This window comes from Tachyglossus aculeatus, chromosome 23, assembly GCF_015852505.1.
Source record: "Tachyglossus aculeatus isolate mTacAcu1 chromosome 23, mTacAcu1.pri, whole genome shotgun sequence".
Lineage (NCBI taxonomy): Eukaryota > Metazoa > Chordata > Mammalia > Monotremata > Tachyglossidae > Tachyglossus > Tachyglossus aculeatus.
Genome location: NC_052088.1, coordinates 1,920,570 through 1,939,873, shown reverse-complemented (window position 1 = coordinate 1,939,873; position 19,304 = coordinate 1,920,570). Strand labels below are relative to the sequence as shown.

Here is a 19,304-nt window from a genome sequence, read left to right as displayed (position 1 = left end):
GAAAACCCAAGTGGATGGCTTTTTGCCCCCCTTGATTTTGGGGTTGGAAATCTTAAGATTAATAATAAGGTGGCATTCGTTAAGCACTTACTACACATCAAGCAACACATTAAACTCAGGGGGAGAGCCAAGATTATAAGGTGGAGACGATCCCTGTCCCACACGGCACTTGCAGTGTAAGGTGGTGGGAGAACACGTGTTGAACCCTCGTTTTACACGTGAGCAAACTGAGGCACAATGAAGTGACTTGCCCGTGGTCACACAGCAAGATTTGAACCCAGGTCCATCTGCCAGGCCACTTGCTCTAGCACTGTTCCCCTCACCCTGATTTTCCGTGACCTTCCTTTCTTCCTACCTAGCTTCGAAGGCTTACCAAGCTTCAGGCGCCTGCCAGACCCTGAGAAAAAGGCACAACCCTAAAGAATGGGCAGAAACATGTCTAAATACTGAGGTGAGCCCTCAACCTCCTTTAGCGTAAGAACGTGTCGGCAACTTGGGTCACGATGGTTACACATTTCAAAACTGGAATTTACCACAGCTAACTGAAAAGTGAACTTCATTGAAAGCTATATTTGTAAACTGTCAGTCACGTAAGCCTCAGGCAGATGACTCCCATGAAGAGATTCAAAGCTCGAGTCCATGCTGATTCTCCCACCTCAAAGCCGGGTTACAGAATCACGCTAAAATGGAACAAGTATTCTACCAGACCTTGTGTGTCATCTGGCTCTGAATCAGTGATGTTTAACCAGCTCACCAAGAGAAATTTGGATACAGATCATTTGCCTCATAAGCATAGTTGAGGAATCAAGTTTCCAGGTCCACAACTTTGGAAAATTGAGTCAAACCTAGCAGATAGGGGAAAAATGCTTCAGGTGATGGAAACTCTCTCTCTGCCCAGGTCTCAAAAGGTAAGAACCCCAATGAGTTTTTTTTTAATGGTAATTATTAAGTGCTTACTACATGCCAGGCACACTACTTAGCACTGGGGTAGATACAAGCTGATCAAGTTGGACAGTCCTTGTCCCTCGTGGGGCTCAGTCTTCATCCCCATTTTACAGCTGAGGTTACTGAGGCACAGAAAAGCTAAGTGACTTGCCCAAGGTCACCCAGCCGACACGAGGCAGAGCCAGGATTGGAACCCAGGTCCTTCTGACTCCCAGGCCCAGGCTCTATCCACTAGGTCACGCTGCTTCTCAGAGTGTGAATAGCGTGTGCTAACCAGAAAACTACTTGACATGAATTTGCTCTAAAATGACCGAAGCTTCGGTTAACAGTGGAATTGGGTAGCTTATTGGGAGGGATTCCAGTAATCCAAGAGATTTCAGATAGATCAGTGAATACCTTTTCGCCTCCAATTAAAGATGCTTCTATAAAGGTGTCTTCTCATCCAGTACAGGACAAGACACTCAAATGTCCCTGGTCATCTCCTGCACTAAGCTCCCTTTTGGGGTTCAGAGGATTTGAGCCAGGACAGTCTTTCCAAAGTGCTGTGTCTTATGGCTTCCAATACCTGATGGTTAAAAAATAGCACACACACACACACACACACACACACACACACACACACACACACACACACACACACACTCTCTCTCTCTCTCTCTCTCTCTCTAAACCCAAAAACAGAAAAGCAATGTGGCCTAGTGGTTAGAGCCTGGGAGTCCAAAGGACCTGGATTCTAATCCCTGCTCCGCCACTCAACTGCTGGGTGACCTCGGGTAAGTCCCTTTACTTCTCTGGGCCTCAGTTCCCTCATCTGTAAAGTTGGGATTTAAACCTGTGAGCCCCAAAGGGGACAGGGATTGTGTCCAACCTATCTCATATTTATCCCAGCGCTTGGAACAGTTCCTGGCACATTATGTTTAAAATATACCGTTAATTAAAAAAAATGGTACAAGGCCATACCCCATCTCTGAACTTTCTCCCATGTTAAACACAAACACTTTCAGGGCGAGTCAGTTGGCCAAAGAGAACTGAACTTCCGTTCCCTCCCTCGAGATCAAAGTGGTGCGACAGATTCTGTTTCATCAGTCAATCCCTCAGGGCAGGTTTAGGACACTACCACTCTTTCTGAAGAGCTGCATTTTTTCTCCCAAGAGGGCAGATCTGGCAAAGGATAAATTTCTGGACATTGCCTACCTATTGCTAAGGTCACCTCAGGCACTGCCATCTTGTCTTCAGAAAGCAAACAACGATGTGGTACCCTGGTGAAGAATTCAGAAACTTTCGTGCAAAGTATCAGTCAAAAATCATTCTTCGCCTGCTTAAGAAGGGGACTGTCAGGAGCCCCATCGCCTTCTTTTCCAATTTGCCTCAAACGATGGTACTTATCATCCAACTGTATTTATTGAGCGCTTACTGCGTGCACAGCACTGTACTAAGCACTTTGGAGAGTACGATATAATAGAACAGACATATTCCCTGCCCACAACGAGGTCATTGTACATTTACTGAGTGCATACCACTGTACTACACTTGGGAGAATATGATACAACAGAGTCAGTAGACATGTTCCCTGCTCACAACGAGCTTACAGTCTAAAGAACTGAGAGCCTGAAGGATCTGGGTTCTCAACCCAGCTCTGCCAACCATCTGCTTTGTGACCTTGGGCAAGTCACTTCACTTCTCTGGGCCTCAGTTACCTCATCTGTAAAAATGAGGATTAAGACTGTAAGCTCCATGTGGCACATGGACTGTGTCCAACCTGATTTGCTTGTATCTACCCGAGTGCTTAGTACAGTGCCTAGCACATAGTAAGCGCTTAACAAATACTACTCAAAAATAATATGGGAAACCCTTTGTAGGAACCAAGAAGAAGGTATTTGAATCTCATGGGGTATTTGCACCCCATTTCCTATGTCAGAAAGGAGGAAACAAACACACTTCACATCACAAGGAAACAGATCATGTGCAGAACATGAATTTTGGCAGCCAATCAATCATCTGTTGTATTTATTGAGCGCTTCTCGATGTTTGGGAGATGATGGAGGATTTGAAACTGTTCGGCACCCAAGAATCCAAACTCCCCTCAGTTTAAGCGCCTTCTGGGTAAAAGCCATCCACGCGTTGACCATAACAAAGTAAACAGATGCCTCATGACTGTTTCTCTTGCGGCCTGAAGCTATTGTCAGCGGGAGGATGAGGGATTGAAAGCCATCTCTTCAGAATCAGCCTTGATATTTCCCTAGAGGTGAAACCTTAAGCGCAAGGGGTTTTAGATCACTTCTCCACTGCCTGGAAACGGGAGTCGGTCTGTTATTCAGTCAAGCATATTTACTGAGAGTTTACTGTGGGCAGAGCACTTGGGAAAGGACAATATAATAACAGACACATTCTGTTATGTGCCACAGGCTCGGTGGACAAAAATCTTAAAGATTTATTTTTCTCATTTGAAAATTCTAAGCTGTATTTCTGCTCTTGGAGCAGGGAGGGTGCTTGATTCAATTTTAAATCATTCATTTCCTGTGTGTTTCTTTTTAAGTCACCAATTCCCATGTTGACTGACAGAACTGTGGAGGATTCTAAGAAATTCCAACTCCTCATACAGAGAAGTTGCTCTGTCCTGCTAATCTAGCCTCGGAGAAAAGACAAACAAGTGGTGATTTTCTGAAAAACGGTGTTTCATCTGTACCCTCGAAAGTTGTTCTTTTGACCCAATCCTAACTCATTTACCCATCGGATTACACCAGAGGAGTGGGCTTATTTAACTGGCATCAGGTGTGAAATGTTATGATGTCTCATTTCTCTTAGGAAATGAACTCCTGCTCTAGAACACAATAAAGATTGAATCTCAGGAAGGGAGCACATTCCTTTTCAGAGGAATCTTGTTTATTATTATTATTTTTTTCCAAGTAGGAACATAACCCCTGTCAGCAGATGCAGCGACAGCGACCTTTGATGGAATGTCGTGGGTTCGTCAGGACAGGTCAAATACAAGAGACACCAAACGGGAGTTTGCAGGGCAAAGGCTTAAAGGGTGGTCCATTTAAAACAAACAAACAAAAAAATGTGTCTTGACACCACAGTTTGAGATGCACTGTTTTCACGGGGCAATCACGTACCCTTGTGCGGTGCACGGAATTGAAAACCGAGGGTCTCTGTAGTGCGTACAAAGCAAGCACAACCCAAAGCAATGCACCGAGTCAACACATGGCACGGATCTTAGCGGAAAGGAGGCCTTTCAGGTGGTTCTGGGAGTTTGCCGGGGGAACCCGCCCCATCCTTCTGGATCTCTGCTGACTCCATCTCAGAACAAGCTTAGAATCTCACTTCCTGTATCCCCTTTTCCCAGAAAGTTCTATTCCGCCTGGGCTTTGGAAGCCTCCCTATTTTTGCCCCTGTTTGTCCTGCCGATCTGAAGTCTCCCATCCAAGTGGAAAAGAACTGGAGAGGTGGGTTTTTCATGGATTCCGCTAAGACACCGGGAGTCGTTGATTCCTCTCCACTGTAGTTTTCGTCTAAGCTGGAGTTACAAGTTTCCCTGAATTCATACATTAAAAAAACACAAAACAACCCAATAAAAGCAAGGATATGTGACGACACGTGAATAAGTCAACTTCACAGTTATAAATACTCAAAAATTACAGTTATGTAGAATAGATATAATCACGGGAAATACAATTCAAGTAACAGAAAGAGAATAAAAAAGTCAAGCAGGGCGGGGGATAAAAGGCAAGATGGTCATACGTGACGCTCAGGACTGCTCTTTCTGGAGTTTCAAGAAAAATGAAAGAAACAAAAAACAAGAAACAACTCCAAAGCGTAACGGAATTAAGTCTGATTACCTTTACGGCCCCTTGCGATATAACCCCCTCTCTCTCACTGCCTCGAGATTCAGCCTCCTTAACAGCATAACGTTTTTCCTTCCGGGCCTGGTGCCGACATAGCTGGTTCTTGGCCTGTTGGTCAGTGCCAGGCTATGGCACTCCACTCTGGGTTCTTCTTGGATGCAGGCCGGATGATTGGCAGTGGTGTTGGAGGGGCTCATTCCCTGCCCCCCAATGGCTTTGGGAAACCGTGTCAAGTAGGTAGATGTTAGAACCCCTTAAAAGGAAGGGGCCCATGAATGCATCGGCATGAAATCTCAGGTGAGCACCCCAGGCCCCTGCCCTCGGTCTTTCTATGTAGAGGGTAGGGTTGATCCTGAAGGTAATTTAAATAAAGGTCTTTCATTTTCATATATAAATAAATGCTCTGAGGAATCTCAGACTTCTTAGTGCATCACTGTAAAAAAATTAGTGCAGTTTTCTCATTAAAGTCCCCGCCTCCCACTGCCCGCTCACAATATAATAAATCCATCCATCACTTCTCGCTCTACATTATGTTTCTAGACTGCCTTCTGTTGAATGGTTGGCATACTGATCCGTTTTTAAAAATCAGGAAGATGGATTTCCCATGCTCGGCGACCGAACACAACGACCGTTTTTGGCAAATGAATCAGAAAAAAAAGGATTTACATTTTGGAACCAAAGGGCTTGCTGACTTAAAGCACACGTACTGCACAGAAAAAGGTTGTGTGTTTTTTTTCTTAAAGGATGTGTGTTAAGAGAACCTTATTCTCGATGCACACGTTGCCTCAGGAGCTAACTTAAAAAAATATTTTAAACTTTATTTGGGGACGGACACGGGACTGGGGTGTGAGGAGGGGAGAAAAGAGGTTCTTGAAGCCATTTTTTCTGAGTTTTCTCTCCCAGGACGGTCCCAAAGGGAATCACCTTCCACTCCCTCTCTTTTTCCAATGTCTCTGGAGGCAAGGGAAGAGAGATGCGCAGGTTCAAACGGTGGGCTCACACTTCGGCTCCCAGCTCTAAGACACCGGTCTCCATCACGACCACGTATTTGTCCTCAATCTGAACGAGGAGGATGGTCTTGTCTATGTGGGATCTGCTACCTGCATCTTTGCTGCAAGGCACCCAATGGTGAATCACCTTAGAGAAGCCGGGACAGAAGGAAAGAGGGAATTAGTCTCCTTCTGGGCCCTAGCGGACACCTGCTCTTGCATCTGTGAACTTTGGACATGTCAGTCAGTAAACTGTATTTACTGAGCGCTTACCACGTTCAGAGCATTGTACTAAGTGCTTGGGAGAGGACAATTTGAACAAGATAACAGACACATTCCCTGCCCAGAATGAGCTGACAGTCTAGATGGGGAGACAGACATTAATAGAAATGAATAGATGAATAGATTAATAAAAATGAATAGAAAAGCACTGTGGGGCTGGGAGGGGGATGAATAAAGGGAGCAAGTTGGGGGATGCAGAATGGAGATGAAGAAACAGAAAAGAGGGTTTAGATTCGCCCTGTCCACAATCCCACAGTACTTATATATACAATTCCCTTTTTTTTTATGGTATTTGTTAAGCACCTTCTATGTGCCGGGCACTGTTCTAATCACTGGGGTAAATATAAGATAGGTAGGGTAAACGGGACACTGGGGTACATATAAGATAGTTAGGTGGGACAAAGTCAGTGTCCCACATGGGCTCACAGTTTGCATCCCCATTTTACAGATGAGGTAACTGAGGCACAGGGAAGTGAGTGACTTGCCTAAGGTCGCCCAGCAGACAAGTGGCGGAGCCAGGATTAGAGTCCAGGTCCTTCTGACTCTCAGGACCGGGCTTCAGCCACTAAATTATTTATTATAAATTACTTTATTATTCATATTAATACCTGTATCCCTCTCTAGACTGTGAGCTCATTATGGGCAGGGAATGTGTCTGCTTATTCTCTTGTACAGTACTCTCCCAAGCGCTTAGAACAGTGCTCTGCACATAGTAAGCACTCAATACCATTGATTGATTTATTAAATTAGCTCCATTAACCAATCATATGTTCCCCCCCAAAGTCTTCTCCCAGATTGCTTAGAAACACTGCACCTCCCTAATGATGAGTATGTTAGGCTCTGTAGCGCAGCCTAGTGGAGAAAGCCTGGGCCTGGGATTCAGAGGACCCGGGTTTGGATCCTAGCTTTGCCACCTGCCTCCTGGTGTGTGACCTTGGGCAAGTCACTTCTCAGTTTCTTCCTCTGTGAAGTTGGGATTCAGTGCTCTCACTTAGACCGTGAGCCCCATCGTGGGACAGGGATTGTGTCCGACCTGAATCACCTGCAGTTACCCCAGTGCTTAGCACACAGGCAGTGCTTAACGAATACCACTATTACTATTATCGATATTACAATTCTGTAGAACATTTCACAACCCATTTGACACTGTATCAATCAATGTTAAGTATTCAGCACTTTCTGTGTGCAGAACGCTATACTAAGGCCTTGGGAGAATAAGGTACAACAGAGTTGGTAGACACGCTCCCTAATAATACTTGTGGTATTTGTCAAGTGCTTACTATGTACCAGGAACCATACTAAGCACTTTGGTAGGTACAAGGTAATTGGGTTGGACACAGTTCCTGTCCCACATGGGGCTCACAGTCTTCAACCCCATTTTAGAGTGGAGAGAACTGAGGCCCAGAGAAGTGAAGGGCCTTTCCCAAGGTCACACAGCAGACAAATTGCAGTGCTGGGATTAGAACCCAGGTCCTTTGGACTCCCAGGCCTGGGCTCTATCCACTAAGCCAGACTGCTTCCCTGCCCCCAAGGAGGTTACAGTTGGAATGCCTCAAATGGGAAGACTTGGGGAAACAAAATGCTTTGAGCAATTTTTGTGACAAGAATTTGGGGTAGACCTCATCCCGGGTTTAAACATACAGCATGAGACGGGGAGGTGAAAATAGACCTGAAATATGCCAGCTCAACTCTATGACATTAAAATAAAATTTCAAAAATAATCTTGAGTCCTACTTCACTATTCTTAGGAAAATAACCAAGGAGAGGCTCCTGGGGAACTTTACACGAGCAGGAAAACAGTCAATTATTCCCCATTGGGCATCCTCTCCTCTATCCCTGAAGGCACTGAAATGTAAAAAAGGTCTGACTGACAGTTTTCACTCACCAGTTAAATGCTGTTCAGCTGTGCTCAACCTGATTATCTTGTATCTACCCCAGTGCTTAAAACAGTGCTTGGCACGTAGTAAACGCTTAACACATACCACCAAAAAAACAACCAAACAACCAAAAAAAAAAGACCCACTCAAGGTCATGCTGGAGATCCCTCAGATACCTTCAGTAATTGACCAAACTAAAGGGTTGGGCAGGCTAAATATCCAGCCCAACCTCACCTACAGAAATGGGCTCAGTTTTTCTGTTCATCTAGGGGGAAGCTAAGGTATTATAATAATAATAATGGCACTTATTAAGCACTTACTATGTGCAAATCACTGTTCTAAGCGCTGGGGAGGTTACAAGGTGATCAGTTTGTCCCACGGGGGCTCACAGTCTTAATCCCCATTTTACAGATGAGGTAACTGAGGCACAGAGGAATTAAGTGACTTGCCCAAAGTCACACAGCTGACAATTGGTGGAGCTGGGATTTGAACCCATGACCTCTGACTCCAAAGCCCGTGCTCTTTTCCACTGAGCCACGCTGCTTCTCTGTATGAAAATAATGAAAATAAGTATGAAAATAATAATTGTATTTGGTAATCAACGAATCAGTGGTACTTACGGAGCATTTATTGTGTGCAGAGCATTGGACTAAGCACTTGGGAGAGTATAACAATAAATGGACACATTCGCTGCCCACAACGGGCTTACAGTGTTGAGGACTGTTAAGTGCTTACTGTGAGCCAAGGACTGTACTAAGTGCTGGGGAAGATACAAGATAATAAGGTCCCACGTGGGGCTCACAGTCTAGAAGGGAGAAGTGGATAGGTTAGCGGTCTGGGTGGCGGTGGATAGTGGTTCTTACTTAATTGAAGACTGATGTTCAGGTGGAATAGAGATGCGCTGCACAGATGTGTTTTGGGGAACGGCAGGTTCTCCCAGAATGCCTTCTGACATCGTGCCCAAAGTCAGTGATTAATGATAATACTAATAATAGCTATCATGGTATTTGCTAACCACCCATTAAGTGCCAAGCATTGTACTCATCAGGTTGGATACGGTCCCGGTCTCACATGGGGCTCACAGTCTAAGCAGAAGGGAGAACAGAGATTTAATCTCCATTTTACAGATGTGGAAACTGAAGCCCAGAGAAGTAAGGTGACTCGCCCAAAGTCACAGAGAGGGCAAAAAGCAGAGTCAGGATTAGAACCCAGGTCCTCCTATGCCCAGGCCTGTGCTCTTTCCACTATGCCACGCTGCTTTTGTTTTTTTTTAAATGGTATTTGTTATGTGCCAGGCACTGTACTAAGCACTGGGGTAGATACAAGATAATTGGGTTGGACACAGTTCTTGTCCCACATGGGGCTCACAGTCTTAAACCCCGTTTTACAGATGAGAGAATTGAGGCCCAGAGAAGTAAAGTGACCTGCCCAAAGTCACACAGCAAATGAGTGGCAGAGCCGAGATTAGAACCCAAGTTCTCTGACTCCCAGGCTTGGGCTCTACTCCCTAGGCCATGCTGCTTCGAACAGAAATCACACTTGCTGAATCAAAATCCTCTGTGGAACAAAATCAGTTCCCAAAGAGGACTGTCCACTCATTCATTCAATCAAATTTATTGAGCACTTACTGAGTGCAGGGCACTGTACTAAGCACTTACCTTGTACTAACTGTACTATACTAACCGTTCCCTGAAAGAATCAGTTCCCAAACACCACTCTTGTGGTGTTGGGAAGGCTTTTGCAAATACAGCGGACTGTCTGAAAAACCAACAAATGCGTTCTAGAGCAAGTTAAGCCAGTGTGGTGATTAGAAGGTGAAATGACTCGACTTAGATTAGTATATTTCAGACACATAATCAGGAGGACTAATTCTCTGGAGAAGACACGAATGCTAGGAAAAGTACAAGGAAAACGTGGAAGAATAGCTACATGGCTAGAAGCCATAACGATAACAATAATTATGGTATTTGTTAAGCACTTACTATGTACCAGGCAATGTACTAAGCGCTGGGGCACTGTACTAAGCGCTAATGCTAAGAATGCTAACAGAAGAACCATTATCAAGGTTACGGACTACGGCTGAGATAGGACGCTCTGGAGAAAATATGTCCATAAATACGCCGTGCATCGGAAACAATGTGACGCCATCTGATGATAATGATAATTGTACTGATAATAATAATACTAAGAGTACTTACACGGCCTTCCATGCCTTCTTCAGGGCTCCAGTCTTTCCAGCTGTTTCTCCCGGCTTTCACCCGGATCCCCTCATCCGGCCACTGTAGCTCTTTCCTTTTGGAGAGGTTGATCCCGTCTAAGATTTGGCTGGGATCCACGATCTGCTTGGCAGATGGAAATGGCTCGTTAGAAAAATCCCACTGGTAGTCCGCTACTTTAATGCTGTTTCACTGGATAAATCACAGTTTCTGATTTTTGGTTGTTATTTTTTTTAACCCAGTAGGGAGGCAGAGGTTTAAAATAAGGTACAGGGGGAATTCATGCTCTCTGATCTTTATTTTAGAAAGATCATAGGCCATACAGAAGCAGCATGGCCTAGTAGGTAGAGCATGGGCCTGGGAGTCAGAAGATCCTGGGTTCTAATCCCGGCTCTGCCACTTGTCTGCTCTGTGACCTTGGGCAAGTCATTTCACTTCTCTCTGCTTCAGTTCCCTCATCTGTAAAAGGGAGATTAAGACTGCGAGCCCCATGTGGGACAGGGACCGTGTCCAACCTGAATCTTGTCCAAGACTGAACTCCTTGTCTTCCCTCCCAAACCCTGACTTTCCCATCTCTGTTGACGGCACTACCATCCTTCCCGTCTCACAAGCCCGCAACCTTGGTGTCATCCTCGACTCCGCTCTCTCATTAACCACTCACATCCAAGCCGTCACCAAAACCTGCCGGTCTCAGCTCCGCAACATTGCCAAGATCCGCCCTTTCCTCTCCATCCAAACCGCTACCCTGCTCGTTCAAGCTCTCATCCTATCCCGTCTGGACTACTGCATTAGCCTTCTCTCTGATCTCCCATCCTTGTGTCTCTCCCCACTTCAATCCATACTTCATGCTGCTGCCCGGATTGTCTTTGTCCAGAAACGCTCTGGGCATGTTACTCCCCTTAATAAAAATCTCCAGTGGCTACCAATCAATCTGCGCATCAGGCAGAAACTCAATCTGCACATCAGGCAGAAACTCCTCATCCTCGGCTTCAAGGCTCTCCATCACCTCGCCCCCTCCTACCTCACCTCCCTTCTCTCCTTCTACAGCCCACCCCGCACCCTCCGCTTCTCTGCCGCTAATCTCCTCACCGTGCCTCGTTCTCGCCTGTCCTGCCATCGGCCCCCGGCCCACGTCATCCCCTGGGCCTGGAATGCCCTCCCTCTGCCCTCTGCCAAGCTAGCTCTCCTCCTCCCTTTCAAGGCCCTACTGAGAGCTCACCTCCTCCAGACTGAGCCCCTTCCCTCCTCTCCCCCTCGCCCCCCCTCCATCCCCCGCATCTTACCTCCTTCCCTTCCCCACAGCACCTGTATATATGTATATATGTTTGTACATATTTATTACTCTATTTATTTTACTTGTACATATCTATTCTATTTATTTTATTTTGTTAGTATGTTTGGTTTTGTTCTCTGTCTCCCCCTTCTAGACTGTGAGCCCACTGTTGGGTAGGGACTGTCTCTGTATGTTGCCAACTTGTACTTCCCAAGCACTTAGTACAGTGCTCTGCACACAGTAAGCGCTCAGTAAATGCGATTGATTGATTGATTGACTGATCTTGTATCTACCCCAACACTTAGAACAGTGCCTGACGTAGTAAGCACTTAACAAATACCATCACTATTATTATTATTATTGTTTAAAACCTGGTAGAGGGGGCAAAAGTTACTGAATTTTTAGGCTGGAGCTCCAGTGATCAAGCAGGACTATTTGCCTGTTTTGCGCTTCAGAGAATGGGAGGCGTGGAGTTTTGTTATTGGAAAAGGCAGGACGGGAGCACGGCCTGGTAGATAGAGCCCGGGCCTGGGAGTCAGAAGGATCTGGGTTCTAATCCCGCTCCACCATTTGTCTCCTACGTGACCTTGGGCAAGTCACTTCACTTCTCTGTACTTCGGTTTCCTCATCCGAGAAATGGGGATGAATACTGCGAGCCCCATTTGGGACAAGGTCTGGATCCAACCCAATTAGCTTGGATCCACCCCAGTGCTTAGAACCAGGCTCGGCACATAGGAAGCTCTTTACAAATACCACAGTTATTATGATGACCGCTCAGCTTTGGGAAACCTGGATGATTGATTCAGCAGGTTTAAATGAGATCACATTTACACCTCCTCTGCCTTTCTTTGGGCTGCTCCGAATTCACAGTCCAACAGAGCACTAGAATTCTGGCTTGGGAGCAGTGGCAGGAGACAAATCTCCCTCCCAGTTCCCTCCAGCTGGGCAAACGGGACTCCCGTGAGGGTGGTATCAGAGAGCCTGGGCCTGGCCATCAGAGGACCTGGGTTCTAATCCCGGCTCTGCCACTCATCTGCTATGTGACCTTGGGCAAATCACTTTGATTCTCTGGACCCCAGTTTCCTCACCTGGAAAATGGGGATGAAGACTGGGAGCCCCATGTGGGACAGGGACCCTGTCCAACCTGATTAGCTTGGATCTACCCTGGCCCTTAGTACAGTGCCTGGCACAGAGTAAGTGCTTAACAAACACTACAGTTATTATTACTATTATTACTTCAGCAGAAGCCCATCAGCTCTTAGGGCATCTGTTTAGGGGGACACAGGTACCACTCCGGAGCTGTGGAGCTCCGCAGTTGGAGAGAAGATGGAGGGAAGCAGGAGGCAGGGTCTCAGATGACAATACCTATATGATGTCATCAGAGGGGGAATGACTAGCCTAACCCATTTAAAGGCAGAAGAAAATACCTCTCAAGACTGTCAGCTTGTGGCGGGCAAGGAATATGTCTGTTACATTGTTCTATTGTCCTCTCTGGAGTGCTTAGTACAGTGCTTTGCACAGAGTAAGCGCTCAGTAAATAGCACTGATAGACTGCAAGATCATCATGGGCAGGGAACACGTTCACTAATTCTGTTGTACCGAACAGTGCTCTGCAGTCGTTTGTTGAGAGCTTACCGTGTGCAGAGCACTGCAGTAAGTGCTTGGGAGAGGACAATAAAACGGACACATTTCTTGCCCACAACGAGCTGAAAGTCTCGAGTGGGGGAGACAGACAAAATATTAATAGAAATAAATAAATGACAGAAAAATCTGCAGAGCTTCTGCCTTCGATACCCGCTTGGATAGGTGGGTGGAATATTATGCAAGGAAGAACGGCCACATGGAATTTGGCCCTTGATATCGAAAAATCGAAATGAAAAACAAAATAAAACAGACATTAATATACATCAATAAATTGCGGACACGAACATAACTGCCGTGTGGCTGAGTTGGGCGGTGACCGAAGGGAAGCAAATCAAGGGGACGCAGAAGGCGAGATGAAGAAACAGAAACAGAGAAGCAGCATGGCTCAGTGGAAGGAGCATGGGCTATGGAGTCAGAGGTCATGGGTTCAAATTCCAGCTTCGCCACTTGTCAGCTGTGTGACTTTGGGTAAGTCACTTCACTTCTCTGTGCCTCAGTTACCTCATCTGTAAAATGGGGATTAAGACTGTGAGCCCCCCGTGGGACAACCTGATCACCTTTTAACCTCTCCAGCGCTTAAAACAGTGCTTTGCACATAGTAAGCGCTTAATAAATGCCATCATTATTATTATTATTATTATTATTATTAACTAACCCAGGGAGGCCCGTGGGAGGTGGCAAGGGGTTGGAGGCGAAGCCGGCTCACCTGGATCCTATAGACGATGTCCCCCCTCTTGGCCTGGGCCCCGGCGGGCGGGCTGACCTCCCCGCCAGCCTGGCCATCGTGGCATCTGGACTCCCCTTCAGTCCCCGCCAAGCCCTCGAGGGCCAGCTGCTGCTGTTGTTGCTGCTTGGCTGCCGGGAGGTTGTGGCTGGAGCAGCTGGCCGTGGGGAGGGTCCTCTGGAGGCCCAGCCCCGAGGCCGGATCCAAGGGGTTGAGGGCGGGCAGGCGGGCCTGCAGGGAGGAGGGCAGGTGGCGCAGCGATAGTTGGCTGGTGGACGAGCGTCGGCAGGGGCCCGGGGCCGCCGTCCACGGCGCCCGGCCGCTGCAGTAGTAGGAAGACTGACTGTCCACTGAGCCCCGGGCCAGACACGGGCGGACCAGGCTCGAACGCACCGATTGGGCGCTCTGGCTGCTGCCTGCATGGGGGAGATGAGGACGGACAAACCGTCAGGACACGACACCCTCCCCCTCTCCGGCCGCCCGCCACTGAACCAAGAAAGCCTGGCCCTGGGAGTCCCAAGGACCTGGCTTCTCATCCCTTAATTGAAGTATTTGTTCGGCACTTACTATGTTCTAAGCGCTGGGGTGGAGACAAGTGGCCCAGGGGATAGAGCCCGGGCCTGGGAGTCAGAAGTCATAGGTTCTAAGCCCGGCTCTGCCACTTGTCTGCTGTGTGGCCTCAGACAACTTACTCCCCTTCTCTGTTCCTCAACTGCAAAATGGGGATTAAATTCCTGCTCTCCCTCCTATTTAGTGAGCCCCATGTGGGACAGGGGCTGTAATCACCATAATAACAATAATAATAATTAGGGAACTTGTTCTATGTGGCCAGCACTGTTCTAAGTACTGGGGGAAATTCAAGGTAATCAGGTTGGGCACAGTCCCTGTCCCGCATGGGGCTCTCTGCCTTCATCCCCATTTTACAGATGAGGTCATTGAGGCCCAGAGAAGCAGAGGGACTTGCCCAAGGTCACACAGCAGACAAGTAAAGCAGTGTGGTCCTAGTGGAAAGAGCCCGGGCCTGGAAGTCAGAAGGACCTGGGTTCTCATCACTTGCCTGCTGGCTTACCATGGGCATGTCACTTCACTTCTCTGGGCCTCAGTTCTCAACTGTAAAATGGGGATAAAATGTCTTTTTTCCGTCCTACTTGGACGTACTTATCCTGTACCTGTATCAATGCTTGGAACACTGTTTGACACATAGTAAGTGAGAAGCAGCATGGTTTATTGGAAAGAGCACAGACTTGGGAGTCAGAGGACATGGGTTCTAATCCCGACTCCACCAATGGTCTGCTATGTGACCTTGGGCAAGCCACTTACCTTCACCGTGCCTCAGTTCCCTCAACTGTAAAATGGGGATTAAGACTTTGAGCTCCACGTGGGACAATCTGATTACACTGTATCCACCCCAGCACTTAGAACAGTGCTTGGCACATAGTAAGTGCTTAACAAATACCATCATTATTATTAACATCCCCCATTAACAACTTCACTTCTCTGGGCCTCAGTTCCCTCATGAGGAAAGTGGGGTTTGAGACTGTGAGCCCCATGTGGGACAGGGACAGTGTCCCACCCAATTGGCCTGTATCCACCCCAGTGCTTAGTACTACCCAAGAGATTAGTACAGTGCTCTGCTCACACTAAGTACTCAATAAATACAATTGAATGAATGAATGAATACAGTGCCTGGCACATAGTAAGCGCTTAACAAATACCACAGTTGTTATTATCATCGGATCCTTTAGCTGGGTAACGATGAACTTGGGAGCTCTCCTCAGGAGCTCTCCCCAGCTTTAAACAGTTCCCTAGACTGTGAGTTCATTGTGGGCAGGGAACATCTCTCCCAACTCTGTCATAGTCTCCTCTCCCAAGCTCTTAGTACAGCACTCTGCACACAGTAAGAGCTCAGTAAATACCATTGATAGTTTTCTCTCATTTATTCATGATCCAACGCCCACTTCCTCTGTCTTAGACCCACTCGCCCTGCACTGAGGCAGGGCAGCACATGGAGCTGGAAAAGTCTCATTCCCCATTGCCCCCATCTCTTCGACTTGTCGACCAACACTGCTGTATTGGGCTCTCCTAAGCGCTTAGTGCAGTGCTCTCTGCACACAGTAAGCGCTCAATAAATATCACTGACTATGATGATCAAACGATCAACCCATCCATGGCACTGATCGAGCGCTTACAGAGTACTGTACTAAGTGCTCAACAAATAAGATTAATCGACTGACTGACTGCTCTGCACACAGCAAGTGCTCAATAAATACCACTCACTATGATGAGCAAACCATCAACCAATCCATGGAGCATGTCATAGTGCTCCATGGAGCACGGGCCTTGGAGTCCAAAGGTCCTGGATTCTAATCCTGGCTCTTCCACTTGTCCCCTCTTCTAAACTGTGAGCCCATTGTTGGGCAGGGGTTGTCTCTATTTGTTGCTGAATTGTACTTTCCAAGTGCTTAGTACAGTGTTCTGCACGCAGTAAGCGCTCAATAAATACCACTGAATGAATGAATGAATGAATGGTATGTGGCCTTGGGCAAGTCACTTCACTTCTCTGTGCTTCAGTTATCTCAGGATTATATCTCAGGATTATTCAGGATTGAGATTGTGAGCCCCATGTGGGACATGGACCACGTCCAACCCGATTGGCTGGTATCTACCCCAGCGCTTAGTACAGTGCCTGGCACATAATAAATGCTTAACAAACACCACAATTATTATTGACCGACCTCTGGCTAAGCGCAGGGGACCATACTAAGATCTTGGGAGAAGACGACACATCCGCACGCCCCGAAGTTGGTTATGATTATTACCTAGCATAGGAGGGTGAGGGGTGGCAGGGAGATGGGATTCCGAGGCGGGTCCCGGCCGGGAGCTGCCCCTGCTTCCTAGCGCCGTTCTGCTGGGGGCCTCGGTGGTGGGCAGGGGGTTGTTCGGGGGGCAGGTGGTCCCCCCTCCGCCGTCGGAATCTTCGATGTTCCCTCCGCTGTTGCAGCCGGCTCCACAACCTTTCCTTAACCTGACAGAGAAAAAGAAAAACCCAAACTCACAACATGATGGTAATGACATATAATAACAATAATTATTGTATTTGTTAAGTGCTTACTATGTGCCAGGTGCTGCACTAAGTGCTAAGGTGGACACAAGCAAATTGGGCTGGACACAGGCCTTTTCTCACGTAGGGCTTCACAGTCTCAATCCCCATTTTCCAGGTGAGGTAACTGAGGCCCAGAGGGGTAAAGTGACTGGCCCAAGGTCACACAGCAGACAAGTGGTGGAGCCGGGACTAGAACCCATGACCTTATGACTCCCAGGCCTGGGCTCTATCTACTTCACCATGCTGCTTTTTAACCCCGCAGTTCAATAAGTCCACTTATTTTCTTTCTTTCAGTGGATCCTCGGGTTCAAATAACGCTCCTAAATGGACAGGGAATGGTGTCTACTAATTCTGCCATATTGGACTCTCCCAAGTGCTTAGTACAGTGCTCTGCATATAGTAAGTGCTCAATAGGTACCATTGATTGACTGACTGTAAGCCTGTCATGGGCAGGGAACATTTCTACTCATTCTCCCATAGTGAACTTGAAAAGCACATAAGACAATGCTCTGCACATAGTAAGCGTTCAATAGATATCATTGATGGATTATAAACTTGTTTTGGCCAAGGAATGTGTCTCCTAATTCTGCCATAATGTCCTCTCCCAAGCGCTTAGTACAGTGTTCTGCACATAGGAAGCACTCAATAAATCCCTTTGACTATGTCCCAGCGTCCAACCTCCCTCCCCAGTTCAGTCTATAATAATAATAATAATGATGATGGCATTTGTTAAGCACTTACTATGTGCAGAGCACTGTTCTAAGCGTGTATACTACACCCCACTGCCTGGATCATCTTCCTAAACCACTGACTGACTGATTGCTATGACCGTTCCCCAATCCCACCCTTTTTGTATTATTTGTTAAGTGCTTACTATGTGCCAGGCACTGTACTAAGCATTGGGGTAGATATAAGCTAACCGGTCACTCAGTCTTATTTATTGACTGCCTACTAAGCACTTGGGAAAGTACAATGCAATAATATAATGGACACATTCCCTGCCCACACGAACTTACATCTAGGGGGGAGACATCATTAATAAAAATAAATAAATTAGGGATATGGACATAAGTGCGGTGGCACTGGGAGGGGCGGGTGAAGAAAGGGAGCAAGTCAGGAAGATGAGGAAGGGAGTGGGAGAAGAGGAAGGGAGGACTTAGGGAAGGCCTCTTGGAGGAGATGTGCCCTAATGAGGCACATCTCAACAAGGCAAATCTCAATAAAGCACAGCCAGGTCTGACACAATCCACGTCCCAGCTGGGGCTCACAGTCTTAATCTGTGAGAAGCAGAGAAGCAGCTTGGCTTAGTGGAAAGAGCCCGGGTTTGGGAGTCAGAGGTCGTGGGTTCTACTCCTGCTCTGTCACTTGTCAGCTGTGTGACTTTGGGCAAGTCACTTAACTGCTCTATGTCTCAGTTACCTCATCTGTAAAATGGGGATCAAGACTGTGAGCCCCAAGTGGGACAACCTGATAACCTTGTATCTACCCCAGCACTTAGAACAGTGCTTGGCACATAGTAAGCGCTCAACAAATACCATTATAATTATTATTATTATTATTAATCCCCATTTTACAGATGAGGGAACTGAGGCCCAGAGAAGGGAAGTGACGTCTTCTCAGTCTCGCTTCCCCTCCTGCCTTCGGAATGTCCCTCCACAGACGTCCCATTGGTGCCTCAAACTTGATGTGTCCAGGAGTCCACTCCTCACCTTCCCTTTCTTAATCCTGAGGGCTCTGAAGAGACGTGACCAGATCCAACTTTCAACTCCCACCTCAGCATGGATGATTTCCCACTCTACTCCACCAGCCTGACTTTCCTGCTCAGTCTCAATTCCCCTCCTGTCTCTGGGACAGCCCAACAAAGATGTCCCGTCATCATCTCAAGCTCAACACATCCAGGACTCAACTCCTCACCTTCCCTTTCTCAATGCCGAGGGCCATGTGGAGATCGGGCGGGATCCAACCCAAGGGCTCCACAGGCCAGGGAGCCAGACATATGGGGGGTGCTTTCCCTCGTCAACCCCCTGCCCCCACAGGAACAGAAGGCCAGAGCCCCTCAGAGGCCGAGACTCCCACAGTCCACAGGGACTGTGTCCAACTGGATTAACCTGTATGTACCCCAGCGCTTAGAACTGTGCTTGGCCCCCAAGTGACTTTGGGCAAGTCCCTTCACTTCTCTGGGCTTCACTTCCCTCATCTGTAAAACGGGGATTAAGAGTGTGAGCCTCATGTGGGACGGGGACTGTGTCCAATGAGATTAACCTGCATGTACTCCAGAGCTTGGAACAGTGCTTGGCACCCAATAGGAGCTCTTGCAAGTACCATAATAATAATTATTATTATGTTCCTAGAGCAGCTGGGCTCGATTCTCCCAAAACCCGGGAAGCCCCTGTCGGGTAAAAAGCC

At 47.3% G+C, this 19,304-nt stretch overlaps 1 protein-coding gene across 2 annotated transcripts in view; it reads right to left on the bottom strand.

The window, feature by feature from the left end:
- Positions 1 to 3,810: 3,810 nt before the first annotated feature.
- The window catches only part of PCNX1 (pecanex 1), a 205,640-nt gene continuing 190,146 nt past the window's right edge, over positions 3,811 to 19,304 (bottom strand). For both annotated transcript variants that reach the window (XM_038765983.1, XM_038765984.1), the window contains exons 31-34: positions 16,615 to 16,820; positions 13,778 to 14,211; positions 10,137 to 10,277; positions 3,811 to 5,927 (exon numbers count right to left, since the gene is read on the bottom strand). In XM_038765983.1, coding sequence (XP_038621911.1) covers positions 5,787 to 5,927; positions 10,137 to 10,277; positions 13,778 to 14,211; positions 16,615 to 16,820 — 922 coding nt within the window. In that variant the 3' untranslated portion in view covers positions 3,811 to 5,786. The remainder of the gene's footprint in view (positions 5,928 to 10,136; positions 10,278 to 13,777; positions 14,212 to 16,614; positions 16,821 to 19,304) is intronic.